The 19,096-nt window shown below is 35.5% G+C and overlaps 1 protein-coding gene across 3 annotated transcripts in view; it reads right to left on the reverse strand.

The window, feature by feature from the left end:
- LOC145280076 (uncharacterized) overlaps positions 1–6,673 on the reverse strand; it is a 112,106-nt gene extending 105,433 nt beyond the window's left edge. Inside the window, exons 1-2 of one of the 3 annotated variants that reach the window (XM_080131774.1) lie at positions 6,472–6,671; positions 1,562–1,615 (exon numbers count right to left, since the gene is read on the reverse strand). In XM_080131774.1, the coding sequence (XP_079987900.1) occupies positions 1,562–1,596 (35 nt within the window). In that variant the 5' untranslated portion in view covers positions 1,597–1,615; positions 6,472–6,671. Of the gene's footprint in view, positions 1–1,561; positions 1,616–6,471 lie in introns of all 3 variants that reach the window. The other 2 variants (XM_080131775.1, XM_080131773.1) reach the window with 2 other exon arrangements.
- Between the last annotated feature and the right edge of the window lie 12,423 nt (positions 6,674–19,096).

Below are 19,096 nucleotides of genomic sequence, written 5' to 3' on the forward strand. Positions count from 1 at the left end.
AATAGTGTTTTTATCTGAAATGCATTTGTTTGGAATTCAGTTATAAACTTCAGAAGCACCAAAAATTGTTCAATTTTAAGAGTGTTCCATATTCTATGTAAGTTGCACATAAAATGATTCCATTTAAGTTGATAGTTTTCATGGAGGTTAAGAGAATGAATTTACAAGGACATTTGAAGTCTATTGAATGAGATATTTAAGAGGATTTGATTTGTTTATTCATATTATATATTCTGTAGGGCGATTTTTTAAGGAAAAATATTTTCCATGATCTCCAAGGTGGAAGATGCTATTATCCGTATTATTATTTAAAAAAAAAAAAAAAAAAAATTGACATAAGTTTAAAAGCAATTAAAACAACTTGTAAAATCATCTAGGATTTTCTGGTATAACAGTTAACGCACTCGACCATAATACATCTGAGGTTCGAATCCTAGAAACAGTCAAGTCACGCTGACGAGAGGTAGTACCTCAAAAACATGTATGCGTAGATTACTGTTTTATATATTCTGTAGAATTACAGATAATTATATCTTTTTTGTAATTAAATTTAAATGAAATCATTGATTAAAAACACAAAATCTTTTTTTAAAAAGAAGAAACAAAGAAAACATTTATATCCGATAAGTAGATACTGTTACAAATATAAAAAATATACAACATCGATCCCCGACAGATAAAGAATTCAAATATTAAGTATCATTTTTAATTAAAGTCCTGCTCAGTTCGTAAGTTTTAAAAAGTGCGAGTCCCCGTTACAATAAAATACAATAATGTAATTTTGTATCAATATGGGGAGCAGACTCGCCATTTTGTATTAAGACGCCTCTCCAACCACTAATATCCATGAAAAATAACACCCTACCTGAGAATTCTTCCTTCAAACTTCTCAGCCTAACATTCATGGGCAATATGAGCTGAAACAAATACATTGAGGACATTGCGAAAGCTGCTGCAAAGAAGGTGGGTTCCCTCTATCAAGCTAGAAAACTACTCACACTTAAGAGTATCCTGTACCTCTGCAATTCACCCATGCATGGAGTATTGCTGGTGCATCTGCCATTAGCCTCTCCATCTTGGATAGGGTCCAAAAAAAGAGTTTTCAATCGAATAGGTCCTACTTTGTAAACTCAGCTCCACTCGCATCGCCGCAGTGTTGCATCTCTGTGACTGTTTTACAGATATTTTAGTGGAATGTGCTCTGTTGCACTTGTACCCTCACCTCTACGGACATATCCCTGACAAACCAAAGAAAGCAACAAAATCTCACCCCTTTACTGTTGAGGTCCCTAAATACCAGAAAGCTTTCTACTTTAAGAGTTTCTTCCCTTGAACAGCTAGACTTTGGAATTTCCTTCCTGCTACTTGCTTCCCTGACTATACTGAGACGCAGAAGTTTAAATGTAATGTAAACTAACATCTTGTTAATCTTTCCTAGGCATGGTCTTACGTCTAAGTGGTGATATATCTTGTTAGGGGTGAACGTGATTATGAGAAAAAAAAAAAAAAAAAAAAAAGAAGAAAAAGAAAAGCAGAAAAGAATGACAAATTCAGGTCTTACTCTTGAGGTTTTCTTGGTAAGCCTTTTGACATCATAACGCTTGCGTCACTGGATCTGGAGATTAGAGGGAGGAGAACATTAAAAAAGCAATGCACTTTTCGGATCTTAAAAAAAAACAAAAAAAAACTTGAACAATGTTCATACATCATAAAAAGACGAGTCTCTTCAATTCACATTCAATTAGGTTTGGAAAATAATGGCCGATTATTTCAACTATTTATATTTTTTTAATTGATTTACGTAGCTTTGTAATGTAGTACACATTTACACAAAGGACCAATCACGTTGTATGCAGTCGACATCGCAAGGAACATAGAACAAGTAATAATTTGACTTCTTTCTAATTTTGTAACAACAACATTTATTTCCTCATTCTCCTGCCATGTGTGACTTCTCGTTATGACTGTGACGTCTCTAATGTCTCTCTCTCCTTTTTATAGTCTTTTTCTTTTTCTTTACCATGACATCATTTCGCACACGGCTCAGTATTCACAAATAACCATCCTACACATGTCCTACTCTGTTACATCTATTTTTTGCAGGTTTTATGGACAACTTTATATTCTTAATATTTGATGGGTACTCTTCCAAATTTTGTGCAGAATGCGATTTTTAGATATGTAAGCTAAAAAAAAAAAAAAAAAAAAAAAAAAAAAAAAAATGCATATACTATTCTTGCAAGAGCTCAAACTCAGCCATATTGCTTCCAAAACAGCAGCTAATATCAACAAGGTACGAAAAAGAAGAGTATATAAATGAATTTTTTCCTTTATTCGTTTGTTAGCTTAACTGCACAATCTCTCAAAATTTTTAAGAAATAAATGTTACCAAATGGAAGACAGGTTACTATTCTATCTACCTGGATAGATTTTTAAAAGTTATTTTAAAGCATCTATTTATTTTGAAATACAAATCATGGGGAGTCTTAAGTTGGACCAAAAAAAAAAACATGTCTGACATTGAATAGGCATCCGAGGAAGTCACTTTTCACCAGATGATAAGCATTAAGTAAAAAAATAAAACAAAAACAATGTATCAATGATTTGTATAAATCTGAAAAAATATATACTTTTTCTATATTTTCTTATATTTTCAAATTTATGCTAACCATTGATGTATTTTTTTATGAATGTTTATCTTCTTAAGAAAAGTACATATATTTGAAAATCCATGGATTAAGGATTTTTCAATATTATTATTTCTTGTTTGAATTTGATGGATTAATCAATATTGTAATTTTTTCAATTTTATTTTCATCAATTTTTCTTATTTCTTTGATTGCTCTATCTAGTATATTGAGCTTTTGATAGATTCCAATTTTAAAGAAAATACTTATATTCATCTTTGAAATTCTATTTACATAATCTCTCTCTCTCTCTCTCTCTATATATATATATATGTGTGTGTGTGTGTGTGTGTGCATATTTGTTTCTAGTCATCCTGTACATACACTTTTTTAACCTCAAAACCCGTTTTTAACATGGAAAAATTAGGGGTATTTATTTCTAAAACCGTTCTTAATATGGGAAGGTTGGAGGTGTTTATTCCTAAAACCGTTCTTAACATGGAGAGGTTGGGGGTGTTCATACTATACTGGGTACTCTTGTAAAAAATGCCAAAAAAATTCAAAGTACCTGTAAACTTGAAGTCAAAACGAGACTTGCTTCTTCCAAAGGAGAAGATGCCGCCATTTTTTTTTTTTTTTTTAACCGCTCGGAAAAACTGAATTTTTAGATTAAATAAAGAGCAATTAAAAACTACTTGAAAATGAAAACAAATGAGCCAGGTAAGTATAAAATTAACTGTTATTGGCTACAGTAACATTTATTTCTTATATATACTAGCAAAAGTACCCGTCATTGACTAGGTTCAAAAACGGCCTACAGAAAATGGACTCTGATTTATGAAAGTATGATAGGTTATGAAAAGGAAGGGTTGTAAAGAGATAGCTTCGAATTTGGGGGTATCAAAACCAAAGCAAAATATGATGAAAGTAAAAATAAAATAGATAAACCCCATAATTTATTATACCATACCTGTTCACACTGAAACACTTATCACAATATTCTGTGGATCTATATAAAAAAACCTTGTTAAACTTTGTCACATACAGGGTGTCCATAAAGTTCGTGTGCACTTTAAAAAATTTATAACTTTATTTATATTTGCGATAGAAATAATCTGTAAAAAATGTTATAAAGTTTCATGTATCTAGTTTTAAGTATAGTTATTGAATAATTTTTCATCACAAAATTCGTAACAATTTTTAGAAAAGTAAAAAATAAGTAAAAAATATTTTCTTTTGTTTTTGAGAATCAATTTGATCCCATGGCTTCAATTGAGGAAAAAGTAAACTGTGTCCTTTGGTTGGCTGAATTGAAATCTACTATTGCTGTACAAAGAAAGTTTAGAATTGAATACAATAAAAAAGCGCCTCATAGGAACACCATTGTTAAATGGATGAAACAATTTAAAGAGACAGGCTCTGTCCATGATAAAGCATGGTCTGGAAGGCCATGTGTCAGTGACAAAAGTGTTGCTTCCATAGAAGAATCCTTTACTGCAAGTCCAAGAAAGTCTGTAAGATGGGCATCATTAGAGCTCGGGCTGCCAAAGTCTACTGTGCATAAGATTCTGCGGGCAAAACTTAAAATGAAAGCTTACAAAATTCAATTGCATCAACAGTTGTTAGAAGAGGATTATTATGCACGGCTAACTTTCTGTCACCAGTTCAATGAAAAACTTTGCAATGATGATGCATTTGTGAGTAATTTACTGTTTTCTGATGAAGCAACATTTCACATTAGTGGCAAGGTCAACAGGCATAATTGCCGAATTTGGGGAACTGAAAACCCAAATGAAACTGTTGAACATGAAAGGGACTCTCTTAAAGTTAATGTGTGGTGTGCTTTGGGAATAAATCGAATCATAGGGCCATATTTTTTTGAAGATCGTGTTATTAACAGTGACAGCTACTTAGATATGTTGCAGAATTACTTTATTCCGCAACTTGAACAATTAAACTTGAAAGATAATACAGTGTTTCAACAAGATGGAGCTCCTTGTCACTTTACTCGGCATGTTAGACAGTTTCTAAATCAGGAATTTCCTAACAGATGGATCGGAAGGGGTGGACCATTTCATTGGCCTCCACGTTCGCCAGATTTGACTCCATTAGATTTTTTTTTATGGGGACATGTGAAAACAATTGTGTATGCAACCAAATCTAGTTCATTGGAAGATTTGAAAGCTAGAATAACTAATGTGATTTCAGGCGTTACTATAAATCATTTGGCAAATGTTTTTCGTGAACTTCAAAATCGTATTACCCTTTGTATTGCTAATGATGGGGGGCATGTGGAAAGTTAAATAAAATTTCAATAAAAGCTTAAAAAATATAGATTTACTTCTTTCAAATCCATTTTACAGATTATTTGTATTTGCAATAGAAATAAAGTTATAAATTTTTTAAAGTGCACACGGACTTTATGGACACCTTGTATTTCCATTTTATGGAGGTAAGGCACGAACGAACACCCTCTAATTTTATTATACCATATTTCTTCAAACTGAAACATAATTATCAAAGTATACTTACGCGGATAGATATGAAAAGTCTTTATCAAAGTTTGTGCCTATTTCCATTCTATGGAGGTCAGGCGCAAAACGCAGACCCCACAATTTTATTATACCATCCCTATTTAAGTTAAAACATACTTATCAAAGTATTATTATGTACATCTATATCAAAAACACTTGTAAACGTTTTTTTTTTTTTAATTTTTAAATTTTTTATTTCCATACTTTGTGGACCAGGCGCGTACGCAGACCCCACAATTTTAATGAATCATCATTATGCCAGATCAAACATACCCATTCCTGAGACATTTTCTATCATTATATGTGATCAGTTTTCTATAATAGCCAACCATATAGGAGCCTATTCGTGACCAGACACACACACAGACTTCAGCTTTATATATATATATATATTCGTTCTAATCGTTTGCTGACTTCTCTGCTAAATACTCCAAAAACTTTTCCAGATAGGTAGAAGAGTAACTTATCTTGCCTTTGCTAATATTTTGGAGTATGCACATATATTGGTAAAGTAAAGTGGTAAAAAATGAGTTTGTATTACTACACATAGTTTCAAAAAAGTTGCCAAAAAACAAATATAAAAGAAATAAATGTTATTAAAGGCAAGATAAGTTACTCTTCTACCTCACTGGATTTTTTTAGTGCTTTTATTCATGTAACATGTGGTAGGTATACACAAATGCTGCCCCTGTAGCATAATACGCATCGGTTCCGATGTTGTACGCTGTTCGACTGAGGGAGAAGTTATTATTTTCACAAGGATGAATTTTTGCGTGTGTGACTTAGTTTTTATTTATTTATTTATTTTGGCTTGAAATTTTTGCTATGATTTTATCTTTTTTTTCGTTTGTTTTTGGATGGATATATATATATATATATATATATATATATATATATATATATATTGCCGGAGTTTGTGTAATTATTAACAGTAAAATTGGTAAAAGTAAAAAATTTGTTATATATTTGTTTTTTGACAACTTTTTTCGAATCTATGCGTATAATAATACAAACCCATTTTTTTACCACTTTTTCGTATTTGTGGATTGTAAAACAAACCCATTGGTGCTTGTGCAAAGAAAGGCGAGAGATCAAATTTTTTATGACCTTAAAGCAAAAACAATAATTTAATTCATTGAGACAATTTGCACAAGTCGTGAATACAAACATGACATTCATTTGTTTCACCAACCGACTCGACTACTCGCTATTCGAGAGAAAAAGCCTTAGGTTCAATTTTAAGTAAGGGTTATTTTTTTTTTTTATAGAATTAACGAGAATGTTTCAAATATGAATAAATAAAAACTTACTTTGCGAAATTAATGTTTCCAAAAACCTGTATCCTTGGTAACGGCGTTTTCTCACAATGAACGACAGCTGAGCCGACATTTTTCTTTAAACGAGTTTCAGTTGCTAATGGAAACAGAATACAAATCGAAACTCTCCAGCGACTTTAGTTTTGACATTTTTTTTTTTAATAGTTTAAAAAAAAAAAAAAAAAAAAAAAAAAAGAAGAAGTTTCTAAATAATATTACCTGTGTCTTGACAAAAAGTAAACGTTAAAAAAAATGGGGGGGAAGGGGGGGGTCCGTCTACATTTACCGACCCGCGATTTCCACGAAGTTGGCTTGGGCTCGCAAGGTAGCTGGCGGAAATAACCGAAAAAAGGTCGGTCGAGCGTTCTTCAACTTTTAACAAACGTGCTGTCCGTTTTTCGTGAAATTCTGTTTTCCGTGAGTTTCGCTCGGCAACGCCCGCCGGACGACGAAAACCGCCGGATTATACCGAGCAAACGGAAATCAATACAAAAATGAAAAAAAAAGATAGAAAATAAATAAAACAAATAACCTACCGTAATAATTTCATAAATTTTACTCTTATTAATTTTTTTTTTTTAAATGATTTTATTTTTATTTATTTATTTTGATAATAAACGTTTTATTTCTTGGAATTAGTGAACAAAATATATTTTTGGTTTTGTTTGTGTACGGAAAGTTATTTTTTTCTTTGAATTAATGAAAACGTATTTATTTTGTTTTAAGGGAGAAACGTGTGTGTGTGTGTGTGTGTGTGTGTGTGTGTGTGTGTGTGTGTGTATTTCGTTAAACTCTTTTTTTTTTTTTTTTTTTTTTTTTTGGACATCCCAAGAAAAGTTTAGATAGGCCAACATAGGAATATACGGGGACATATTTGAGGGTACACCGCCTGTAAGAATGTCATTTGATTGGCTATTCAAAATGATATAATTATTGTAAAAGAATTTTAAAAAAGTATTGTTGAATAATTTAATTATTGTTTAATTATTAATTACTTAATCAAAAAAGCAACATAAATACCCTACTTAACAGAATACAAAATTAAGAAAGCAGGCGCTTCAAGAGCTTAGTAAGATATACCTATCAGAACAACAAGTATGTTCAAGAACAAATAGATCGAATCCAGAATGATTGCAGCAGATAACAAACAATCCTGTCTGGCTTGGCAAGTAGTAAATGAGATATCTGGGCGCAAACGACCTGCCAAAGCTAAGTTAAAGGCAAACACTCCGGAAAATGCATGTTCGAAATGGAAAGCACATTTTGAAAAGCTACTTGGAAACAAACCAGAAGTAACAGACCAACCAATTCAGTCGATTGTTGTACAGGAACTCGATATTGAAAAGGGTGATTTTACAATGGAGGAACTTCTCAATGTACTAAAGAAGACCAAGAATCGTAAAGCTGCAGGCTTAGATAACATACCTCCTGAAGTATGGAAGACAGGTGGTTTCAATGACATCCTTCTAAATTTTTTTTCTTTTTTTTTTTAAATAGGCATCACCACTTATCAAGGCCAAGGGGCCACTCGAGGATAAGGGTTAAAGAGTGTACAGTAGATATTGGACAATATAGTAACCGTTAGTAATGGAGATTCGGTAAATTTGTTAACTTATATGGAACGGCTTATCAAAAACTTGTTTACGTTAGACTTGAAGACAACCATATTGTAGTCAGCTGGAAAGCAGAAAAACGGAAGACAATTCCATAGGTAGCAATTCTAAAAAAAGAAGCTTTGCTCATGGGCTCTACGCTTAGGTTCAGGCACAGATAAAGAGTAGGGGAACTTAGTGATAGTGTTTTCTGCTAGACGGGTGTTTCTTGTGAAAGTTTGGCAAGGTGGGGGGGGGCATAGAATGGAGCCGAGCACCTGCCATGAAAATAAGGATAAAGCAGAGACAAACTCACAACAGCTCTTCTGTGAGATAGAGGTTGCAGCGAAGAGAAAAGGACATCTCCCACGAGGCCACAAAGTCTATTTTGAACCCTATCAAGGCAGGACAGGTCCTTTCTAGCAGCTCCTGCCCAGATGTGGCAACAGTACTCCATCCTTGGACATACCTAGCTTTTTATATAGACAGAGAATTGCATCAGCAGTGAGATATCTACTGGATCGATAGAAGGATTCCACCATTTTTCCAGCGGCCTTGGCAACGGATTTAATGTAGGTGTTCCATTTAAGATCAGGAGTAAAGGTCAAGCCCAGAAGCTTGTCAAAACATAAGGCCTCCCCAAGACAAGAGCCATTCATTTCAATTGATGCCAGATTGGGATCAGAACGTTGATGATGTAAAGATAAAAGCTTGTTTTTAGATGCATTAAAAGTAACAAGCCACCTCTTTCCCCATTGTACAACTTGCTCAAGATCAGAGGAGAGAGAATCAGAGAGAACTTGGTCGTTTACAGTCTTAGATGTGCTACCATAGATAGTAGTGTCATCAGCATAGATGTCTACAAATGATGTAAGGATGTGATTAGGAAGATCATTAATATAGATCAGGAAGAGAGTTGGACACAGGATGGACCCCTGAGGGACTCCAGCATTAATACTAAGAGCTTCTGATTTCTGCTCATCAACCACTACTCTTATGAACCTATCAGAGAGAAATGATTTAATAATTGATAAGATATTTCCAGCTATACCGTAGCTGGAGATCTTGTGAAGTAAACCTTTATGCCATACTCTATTAAAGGCCTTTGATATGTCAAGAGCAATTGCCCTAGAAAGGTTGCCTCCGTCGAGAGATTTGCTAATCCTATGAGATATAACTGTAAGCACATCTGCTGTAGATCTAGCAGAACGGAAACCATATTGAGTGTCACTAAGAAGGTTATTTTTGTTGAGATGGTTGATTACTTCTGTATTTAACACAGATTCCAGCAACTTACTCATGACGCACAGGAGACTTATTGGCCTGTACTGAGAGGGGGATGAGCGATCACCTGAATTCTTAAATACAGTGCATACTGATGAAATTTTCCAGGGAGATGGGAAACTATTCTCCTTAAGACAACGTTTAAACAGTTTTGTAAGTATGGGCGCTAGTTCAGGTTGAAGTTTTTCAGTACTATAATTGGAATACCGTCAGGGCCTGTTGCTTTACTGGAATCAAGGTTTTTGATTAGCTTGGCAACATCACGTACAGATATATGTATATCACATAGCGTGTTTTCTGATACAGGAGGAAATATTGGGGGCTGGCGGCCTTGGTCACAAAGGGTAGAATTAGCTGCAAAGTTCTTGACAAAGAGTTTGGCTTTGTCTGATGCTGACGAGATTACCTCAGGTCCATTGATAATAGTTGGGATGTAGCACACGCTTCTGTTCAGGATTCTGTTTGCTATTTGCCAAAACTGGTGGGAACCAAGCCGCTGCTCAGCTACTTTGGACTTAACGGATTGAGCATACAACTCTCTTGCGTTCTTTATTACTTTCTTACAATGGTTGCTGGCAGTCCTGAAAGCGGCTTTAGTTTCCATACATTATGTTGGAAGCAGTGGAAAAAGTGATTTCTGTACGCAAGTGGTTGGAGTTTGTTTCACCTCCGCGTCAAGGCTCCCGGGTTCAATCCAGCCTCACGGCCAAAACTATTTTTTTTTTCTTTTACATCTTTAGACACACGGACAACGTTTATTTTTTTTTTACTTCGCTTATTCTTTAGTTTACTCCCCCCCCCCTATACACACAGCGTTTGTTTTTTTTTGCTTTTTTTTTTTTGCTTTTGGTTTTTCCGATTTTTTTAACATTGTGTCAGGGTTATTACTTATCCCCCCCCCCCCATACACACACCTACAAACACCCGGGCAACGCCGGGAACCCCCCTCCCCCCCCCCCGCTAGTCTATAATATAAATCTCACCTGTCTGTTCAAATGTATGTATGTATGTCTGCCTAAAACTTTCAACAGAGGCGACGGATTTTCACCAGATCGGTATTGCTTTAAAGCTCGACCCTTTGGACAACAAATATTGGCTAAAAACATTAATTCCTTCACCTTCATTCAACTAGGCAATTTTCTGCAGGGAGGGGTCGCTTTTTTCGCCGATATTTTTTAAAGTCATCCCCTCTTTTCGATTGACTAGCCTTAATTTAAACCTACGTCACTTCCGGTTTGGTGATGCGCGTAACTGCAAAGACATCAGGGGTTTTTTTTTCACTTTCTTTTCCTCCTTCGCAATATGGGGTTCGAGCCTGCCTGTCTACTATTTTTTTTTTTTTTTGCTCAACAGACACCTCCAAACACCCGGGAAACGCCGGGCACCCAGGCTAGTTAAAAAATATAGGGAAAAAAAACTTAGTACAAATGTACATTATATCTTTTTAAAGTCTTTGTTCAATCATTATTGAAGTGAAAAATCTTACCTTTGGCTTGAAATATTATGAAAAGGACATATATAGATATGTACATTCAGAAAATGTTCACATTTAAACAGGCAACACTTCAAACAATTAATCCCCGGTTTGATATGGAATCTGTTGACAGAATTTCCTTTATTATTAATTTTCAATATCGTAATTTGTAGCCCTAAAAAGTAATGTTTAAATTATTTTTATTACATTCCTCTTTATTCTAGGAAATATCAATTTTTAATTCTTAAAACTAAGCTTTTTTTTTTTTTTTATCTTAACTAAATCCTTAAATTAACTTTCTCAGAAAATTTTATTCAATTCAAAATTTTTGTATGGGCTTATAAACTAAAGTGACATTTTTATTTAATATTAACAGATTGTAAAACATACTGTGCACAAAGAAATTTAATTAACTCTAAAATCATAATTGTTTCAGTTACTTGGTTTAGATATTATATTTTTTGTTCTGACAAAAAGAACAAAAACAAATAACGCTATGCTTTTTATCAGCGAATTGCAAACATATTACTGTGTTATCGGTCTTCTGTAGAAAAAATTGTTCACGTTAAATTTCTAAATTATTCACTATTCAAAAACGGCATAGATTAAAAAATAAAATTAATTATTAGCATTAAAGTTGTCTGTTTATTCATTATAAGTTTTAAGAGTCAATCTTCCATTTTTTTTTCACAAACTCTGAAAAATTTAAACAAATTATTTTGGAAATCTTTGGAAATTTCACAGGCAAAAACTATCAAATGTAATTAACGAATAATAATTTTTTTTTTTTTTTGTAAAACTTAAATAATTTTAATATATTTTCCAATTTATTTTTTCTGAAAAACCGAGAAAAATTGTATAAACTGGAAACAATTGGAACCCAAAATTAAAGATATATTATTTCATCATTCTAGTATATTTTAATATGTAAAAATACTAAAAAATCAATCCCTCCCTCGCCCCCAAATTCTGATAATATTGCACTAGTTTATATATAGTTCAGAGTTTTTAAAAATAAGTCCATAAAAATTTTTTTTAAATTATGAAGTCAATCAATTATTTGATTTTTGAAAAATTTTTAAAAAAATCATGTTTTCATTGTTTATGTCAAAATACATAGAAATAATAGTGGATTCCTTTTTTTCTGTTTTTAGCTTTTTAGGGAATTTTCTTTCACCCGTTTAATGAAAAGTAAAAAAAAAAAAGTTTGCTTTTTTTAATAGTCTTTCTTCTTGAGAATACAGAAAAAATTACAGGATGGAACGATAAAATTGTTGCCCTAGAAGAGACGACGATTTGATGAAAAACAGTTTTCTTCTTTTGCTGCAGACCATCTACTAGTTGGCAGTTGTGTATAAATCGCAAGAGTGATAGGAGCCGTCTATCATGTCTGAAAGTGACACAATGTGTAATAAGCGAGATCAGAGATGCATCGCTGTACAACTTAAGCTCTCCACCGATCAAAGTAATGACAACAGGACCATTGCCAGCACCCTCAAAATGCAAATCTAGAGTCTAACGCTTAAGGGCACAGCTCAACATATCGGACGACCCTTTTGAATGGGATGGAGCAGAAGCCCAAGGTCGAGGACACTGCCAGGAAGACCTTGACCAAGAAGTTCATCAAAAAGGTCCAGGCAATCATTGATGAAACTTCCTAACAGCCTATTCAGCAGATTGCTAGAGATTTAAGCATCTCACACACAACTGTGAAGGAGAACTTGAAGTGTAGGGCCTACAGGTGCCAGACAAGCCAAATCTTGACTGAGAAGACAAAGAACCTCGGATTAATCAAGTCCGTCAGGTTGCTTAACAAACTGAAGCATCCCAAGAAGCCAAACATGCTCTGGTTCTTTTCATCTGAAAAGAACCTCCGCCAGGAGCAGGTGCACAACAGCCAGAACCATTGCTGAACTTCCACAAATAACGGATGTGCCCAGGGTGATGAAAACAAAGTTTCCAAGTACAGTTATGGTCTTTAGTGTAGTTTCAAGTGAGGGCCACATCATGCCACCTCACATCTTCAAAGTCGGCTTGAAAGTCAACACTAAAGTGTACTTAGATGTGCTGACGAGTGTGGTGATCCCCTGGTACAATCAGGTGGCCGCTGGTAGGCCCTGGGTGTGGCAACAGACTCAGCACCGGCCCACAAGTCCAAAGAGACACAGGCTTGGCTTCAGAAGGAGTGCTACGACTTTGTACCCTTCTCTCACTGCCCCCCCACCTCCTCCCCCGACCTAAATCCACTGGACTAGGTTATACACAAAGAAAATCACCAACATGACCTCTCATAACACCAAAGCCAGTCTGATCGCTGTCATTCGCCAGCACTTGTGAAAAAGTCACACTCCCAGTTCTGGATCTGTATCAAGGTGCTGATTGAGGCTGAAGGTGGCTACATTGAATAGATGCCAGCTCTACTACATACAGTTACCGGAACTGATTTTTCCAATAAAAGTTTTAAAATAAAGCTGTAGTGTTAGTTTCTCTGTGGCGACAATTTTATCACTCCACCCTGTACAATGAATCACTTTTATTTTACAAGTTTTTACTGTTATTATTTGTTATGGGGGTCGAAACATTCCGCCTTTATTATGATCATACCTAGTTTCTAACAGTCTTTTGTATAACTTTATATTCTTAAGTAATTATCAAAACTTTAAATATTTAGATGTCAATTTGCAACCATTACTTCTGTATGATGTAAGTATTCATAGTGGAAAGAAAACATCGTACACCAAAAATCATGTAAATTGATCAACTAGTTTTATTTTTATAAAGAACATTATTTTTAAGTGAATTTGAGTTTTTCCAATGCCCCCCTCTCATGTTAAGAATGGCTTTCTAAAATCTCGATTTGGAGTTTTTTCCCTTATTCCTTCAACCCGTTTTCAGGATGTGTGTTCGTCACTTGTCATTTAGCCACAAAATTATTTTAAAATAAAACTACTTGGTGAATTTGCATAATTTTTAGTGTATGATATCGGCTTTCAAAGTTGCGGAAAGTGACGAGAGGGGAGATCTGTGGTCATATTCTGTCCATCCTATTCTTAACTAGAAGCATTTTGACACGTTCGTCCAAGCATCGTTTCTTTCATCCTTTAGCAGTCACCATAATACCACATTTACTCAATAGACTACCTTATTTGTAAGCCGATCTCTAATTGGGAGTGTGACTTAAATGAAAGGAAATTAAATAGGGATGGATTTCAGAAGTAGATCACGACCTTCCAAAACAAATACAATTTGGAGAGGCTACAGGCAAAGAATGGGCAGTGGGCATCTTGGAAGATTTCTAAAAAGGAGACATGATTCATTCACTCAGCTCTATCCTTTAAGAAAAGATTCCTTTAAAGGCAAGTCTGAATTGACGATTTGTTCTTTGACTGCCCTGAAAACACACGTTGAGAATTCAAATGGAACCATCACTCTATAGAAGGGATCCAAATCAAAACAAATTTATTGGGGGGGGCAGTTAGAAGATATGTTCATCTATCTACAGTCTGAATGTTTTGCCATTGATGCTTACTCTGATAGGCGATTCCAGGGAGCAGGATCACCAACAGAGAATGCTGCCTTTCTTCTAATGAGATGAAAGCAACGACAGCATATCTTTTACAGAATTCGATGGAAACCATATTTGGCGCTGAAGTGAAAAACTTCAAGAACGTATATTTAAATTCTGGTTTATCTTTTACAAGAGAAACGTGCTCTAAGTGTTCTCTGCTGCTTAAACAAAGAATAATTATCCAAAGATCAGTGACCTGGATGCATTCATCACTGCCTTGAACTGTTTGGTCATCTATAGGCTAACAACAGTTTTCAGCAACCTGTTCCATGGTGCCAAACCAAAAAAGACGCTTTCTGATGATTTAGCCAAAATCGTCTCAGGTACAGCTTTTCTGAGTTTCCACAACATCCTCTCTGCAAAACTTGCATACAGATGGTCACAAGATATATTGTAGCTGCCATGATATTAAAGGCAATGATGAGGTTGCTTACAGGCCAGCATATAAGAGTTGAAGGTCTCCAATCGTTTTTCATAAGACTTTATGAGGAGTTGACAGACCATCCATGTCAGAAGTCTCTGAACTTGCTCCAAGCGGATCCAGAAGTGAAGCATGATTGCTTCAGGCGCCCAACCAGATTTACTCCAGAGCGGCTGATCATTTTGTTATATAAAAGCAACTGTTACTACCTCAAAACACTCCCTAAATGCAACTCAGAAACCCTGATATCGGCAAATATGAAAATCCTAACTAAAGCCTTTCTAGATAAGGCATAGGACCTGTTATATTTTTAGTAAGAATTGGAAAACGCAAATAAAATATATTTCAAATTACGAGGATAAATGAAAGATGTTATCGAGACATTCTGGTAAGACATGCTTGTTTATAAGTACTTTATAATCTCACAGTGTCAAAAGCATGTGACGTCCCTTTAAAACTGCAAGTGCTTCTTCCAGTGGCCGAGAAACTACTTCCCTTTACCAACATTCACTTGACTACTATATTACAGAACGTCACACACATTTACAATTTTTTTTTTTTTTTTATCATTTTTGATTGCATTTTCGAGTCGCAACATATATAGACAAATATGATCTTTTGAAATTATCACATATCGAACTTGTCGCACCCATCCCTCAGTTTGTGAAGTAGCAGCTCTAATTCTAATTTAATGAAGTAAAGGCCACGGTAGACAATCCTGACATGTCAACCAAGAGACTGCGAACGTTTTCCATTTACCTGCATCACTGTCATTGGTCAACAATAAAAAATAGTAAGCAGGCTCGAACTCATAACGTGCCAGAGGAAAAAGTGAAAAAAAAAAAAAAAAAAGAAGACAAATGGTCTTACCAATGTCCCTACCATGGTAATAACGCCTTTTATGTGACGTCATGGAAGCAAGGGTTGAATGACTTGTTAAAAATGTCAGTGAAAAAAAACGACCCCTCCGTGTAGAAAACTGCCCAGTTGAGGGTGAAGGAATTAATGTTTTTGGCCAATTTTTCGATATTTTTCGTCCGAAGGGTCAAGCTTCAAAATGATACCAATCTTGTGAAAATCCGTCGCTTCTGTCAAAAAGTTTTGCAAGACATACATACATTGAAACAGACAGGCTAATGGATGTGGTGTTGTTGTTGCTGCTTTTATTAGTTCCTCAATCGTCTTAACACAGAGTGGATTTTTAAGGGGATTGTTCATTTCCTGGGGGCTGGTTCATAAGAACTCTTGAATTTAGGGAAACAGAACAGAAGAGTTTTTTTTTTTCTTTTTTGGTGCTTCTGCTCCTCTTTAACTAAGGTTCTTGGGAACGAAGGTAGCTGCTTCTGTTTGAGTGAAAAGATTTCCAGATGAAGCATCAGGGATTCCTGCTGGTGAGGCCCTTCTTTGGTTACAAACCCTTTCGCTAGCAATGTGGACAGCAGTTCTCTATACTGATGATCATCTGCCACCTTTGTTCGAGCTCATGAACATGTTGTCGTTCACCGTTGTTTTGATGGCAACGTTCAGGTTTGACAGCCTCAAAATCCCCTTATGAGTTGAGGACCACACCAATAGGTTTTGGAGTCTAGATATGATGAAATGCCAAGCACAGAGATTCTAGTCTTGTTCAGATATTCCAGCTGGAGATGCAAATGTTTCCACCACACGATCGCCCTGGAAAATATTTTGGCCTGCTGTTTTGTCCAGAACAGCACATCAAATAGTGAAACTCCTGCAGCATCTGTAGGAAATGAGCATATTCACTTTCTACATTAGCTCTATCCCAGGCACCGTATATTGATCAGGTAGTCATTGTTTGAGATTTTTCTGTACTAAGATCAGCCATACGTGCACTCGCCTATGTATCTATAGTACATAGTTCTGAAGAGCATTTTAGCGTTCTCTGATGATAGTTGCTAGGACTGGGGTCTCCACACAGTTCTCGATGCTAGCATTGAGTTCTTTGGTGGGATGATGGAAGAATTACTGCTCCTGATGTCAGGTTGATTGATGTTGGTGTTGGCTTTAAAGAACAATGGTCTCTCTAGGGTAGGTTAGTTGAGATAAACTAAACGATGGCTCATCTTTCTTTTCTGTATGTTAGTACAGTAAGGGAAGCAGGAAACAGAGGGAATTCCAAAGTCTATCAGTTTGAAGGAAGAAACTATTCAAGTAGAAGGCTTTCTGGCATCTAGGGATTTCTACAGTGTAGGTGTGGGATTTTGCTACTTTTTGGAGTAGTTGGGGGTGTTTAGGTTGAGGGGGGGCACAAGTGCTATGAGTTCATCAGAGCAAATGTCATTAAGATATTGGTAAAACAGACACAGGATGCAATATTGCAGCGATGAAACAGAGGTTGAAGCTTGCGAGACAAAAGATTGGAGACTCTTTTTTGGGCCCTAAGAGAGAGAGAGAGAGAGACTGATGGTAGATGCACCAGCCCCAGAAGAAGCGAATAATACTCTCAGGTGTGATTAGTCTTCTACCACAATAGAGGGAACCCACCTTCTTTGCAGCAGACTTGGCAATGTTTTCTATATATTCGTTTCAATTCATGTTTCCTGTGAATGTTAAGCCAAGGAGTTTGAACGATGAGCTCTCAGAGTGTTATTAGTCATGGAAATTGGTGGTTGAGAAAGATTTTTGTAGTTGTTAAAGGAAAGAAGCTTAGTCTTAGTAGCATCCATTTATATCCCAATTCCACTACAGACAGGAAGTCATTTTCTAAGGTTTCAGCCATTGTCTTGAATATGTGTACATTGTTTTTTTTTTTATAGAACATGAGCATATACCAATCTCAACCACAATTTTATGAGAGGTCGTTTATGAATTTTAGGATTAATAAAGGCCAACCTCCTTGCTATCCAATCTGTGTTGGAGATTGGGATTCGGGTAAGACATTAAAATTACATCCACATGAGGAGCTAGGTTAGCTAGTTGCGGAAAAAACAAAACTAGTGGTCTAAGAGAAAACTAGATACCCAAAAGGAACTAGAATCTCATAAATAAAGCCTGACCATCTGATTAAATTGCGGCCCTGTCGGTGGGGCATTAGAATATGCCGACTGCCCCCCTGCAGAGGGTAAAAGTCCCTCAATGACCTTAAACTATATCCAGTGGTGAGGCCCCAGCTTGTGGGCTTTGGGGAGTGCGGAGCCACCCTTTAATTACCATTGCTCCCACGTCCACTCTGACCCGGAGTGGTAGTACCTGTTAGGGTCCCAACTATGGGTTAAATAGAAACCGACGTGAAAACAACAAATATATTCTATTAAAAAAATTTATCTTCAAAATCTTTGGATTGGGCATTAAATAACCCGAAAAGGGTTGATATGCTGTAAAACAAAAACAACCAACTGATTAAATTGATTACATCGTCACTTGTGAAAGAGATCACACAGACCTTTTCAAGATCAGACTGAAGCGATCCCAGCACGAAAGTCAGGAGATAAATAATTTGAAAAGAGCAGTAATCATGGCTATATAATAGCAGTATTTTTTTTTTACGAGGGAGTTACCACTTATCAAGGCCTGAAGGCCACTCGAGGATAAAGGTTAATAAATGTAAGGTGGTCACCAAGACAACGGCTTAGTGATTATTGGGTAGAATGATTATTTAAGGTGTCTGAGAAATCAAGAATTTGTTTACATTGGACCTGACGACGACTATGTTGTAGTCAGCTGAAAAGCATGTTAGTGGAACAGAGTTCCACAGGTGGGCAGTTCTAGGAAAGAAGTTTTGTTCATAGAATCTGTGTCCAGATAAAGGGTAGGGAAAATTGTTAGTAGTGATTGTAGCTAGACAAGTGCTTTTTGTGAAAGTTTTGTGTGTGGGGGGGAAGCATATATCAAATGTACTAAGTTACTGCTTATCAAAGGCTGCTTGATGACAAGAGTTAATGAGTGTGGGACTGTAAAGACAACAATTGTGAGGATTGATGACGATGGTTGAAACTTAAAATTTGCTTTCTGGTAAAGATTTGCCCATTTTCATGTACAGGGTGTTAGCGATAATTCTTTCGATTCAGAACAATGTGAATTATTTAATAGCAGTGAAATGAAATGGATAGCTGTTTTTGTGTACGATTGGTGCGTTTGACTAGAATACTGAAAGAAAACGATTTGTGCTGGATTAAAAATTTTGAAATCTTAGCTGCAGATCATTGTTTCTTGAGAACTGCGAAACGAACAAATTAGTTTTCTTTAATTGAATTTCAACCTGGGGATGGGGGGGGGGTGTCATTTAATGCCAAGAAAAGGTTTATTTATTTTTGTATTAT

The sequence above is a fragment of the Euprymna scolopes genome, chromosome 7, assembly GCF_053919585.1.
Source record: "Euprymna scolopes isolate OS-2025 chromosome 7, ASM5391958v1, whole genome shotgun sequence".
NCBI classification, from domain to species: Eukaryota; Metazoa; Mollusca; class Cephalopoda; order Sepiida; family Sepiolidae; genus Euprymna; species Euprymna scolopes.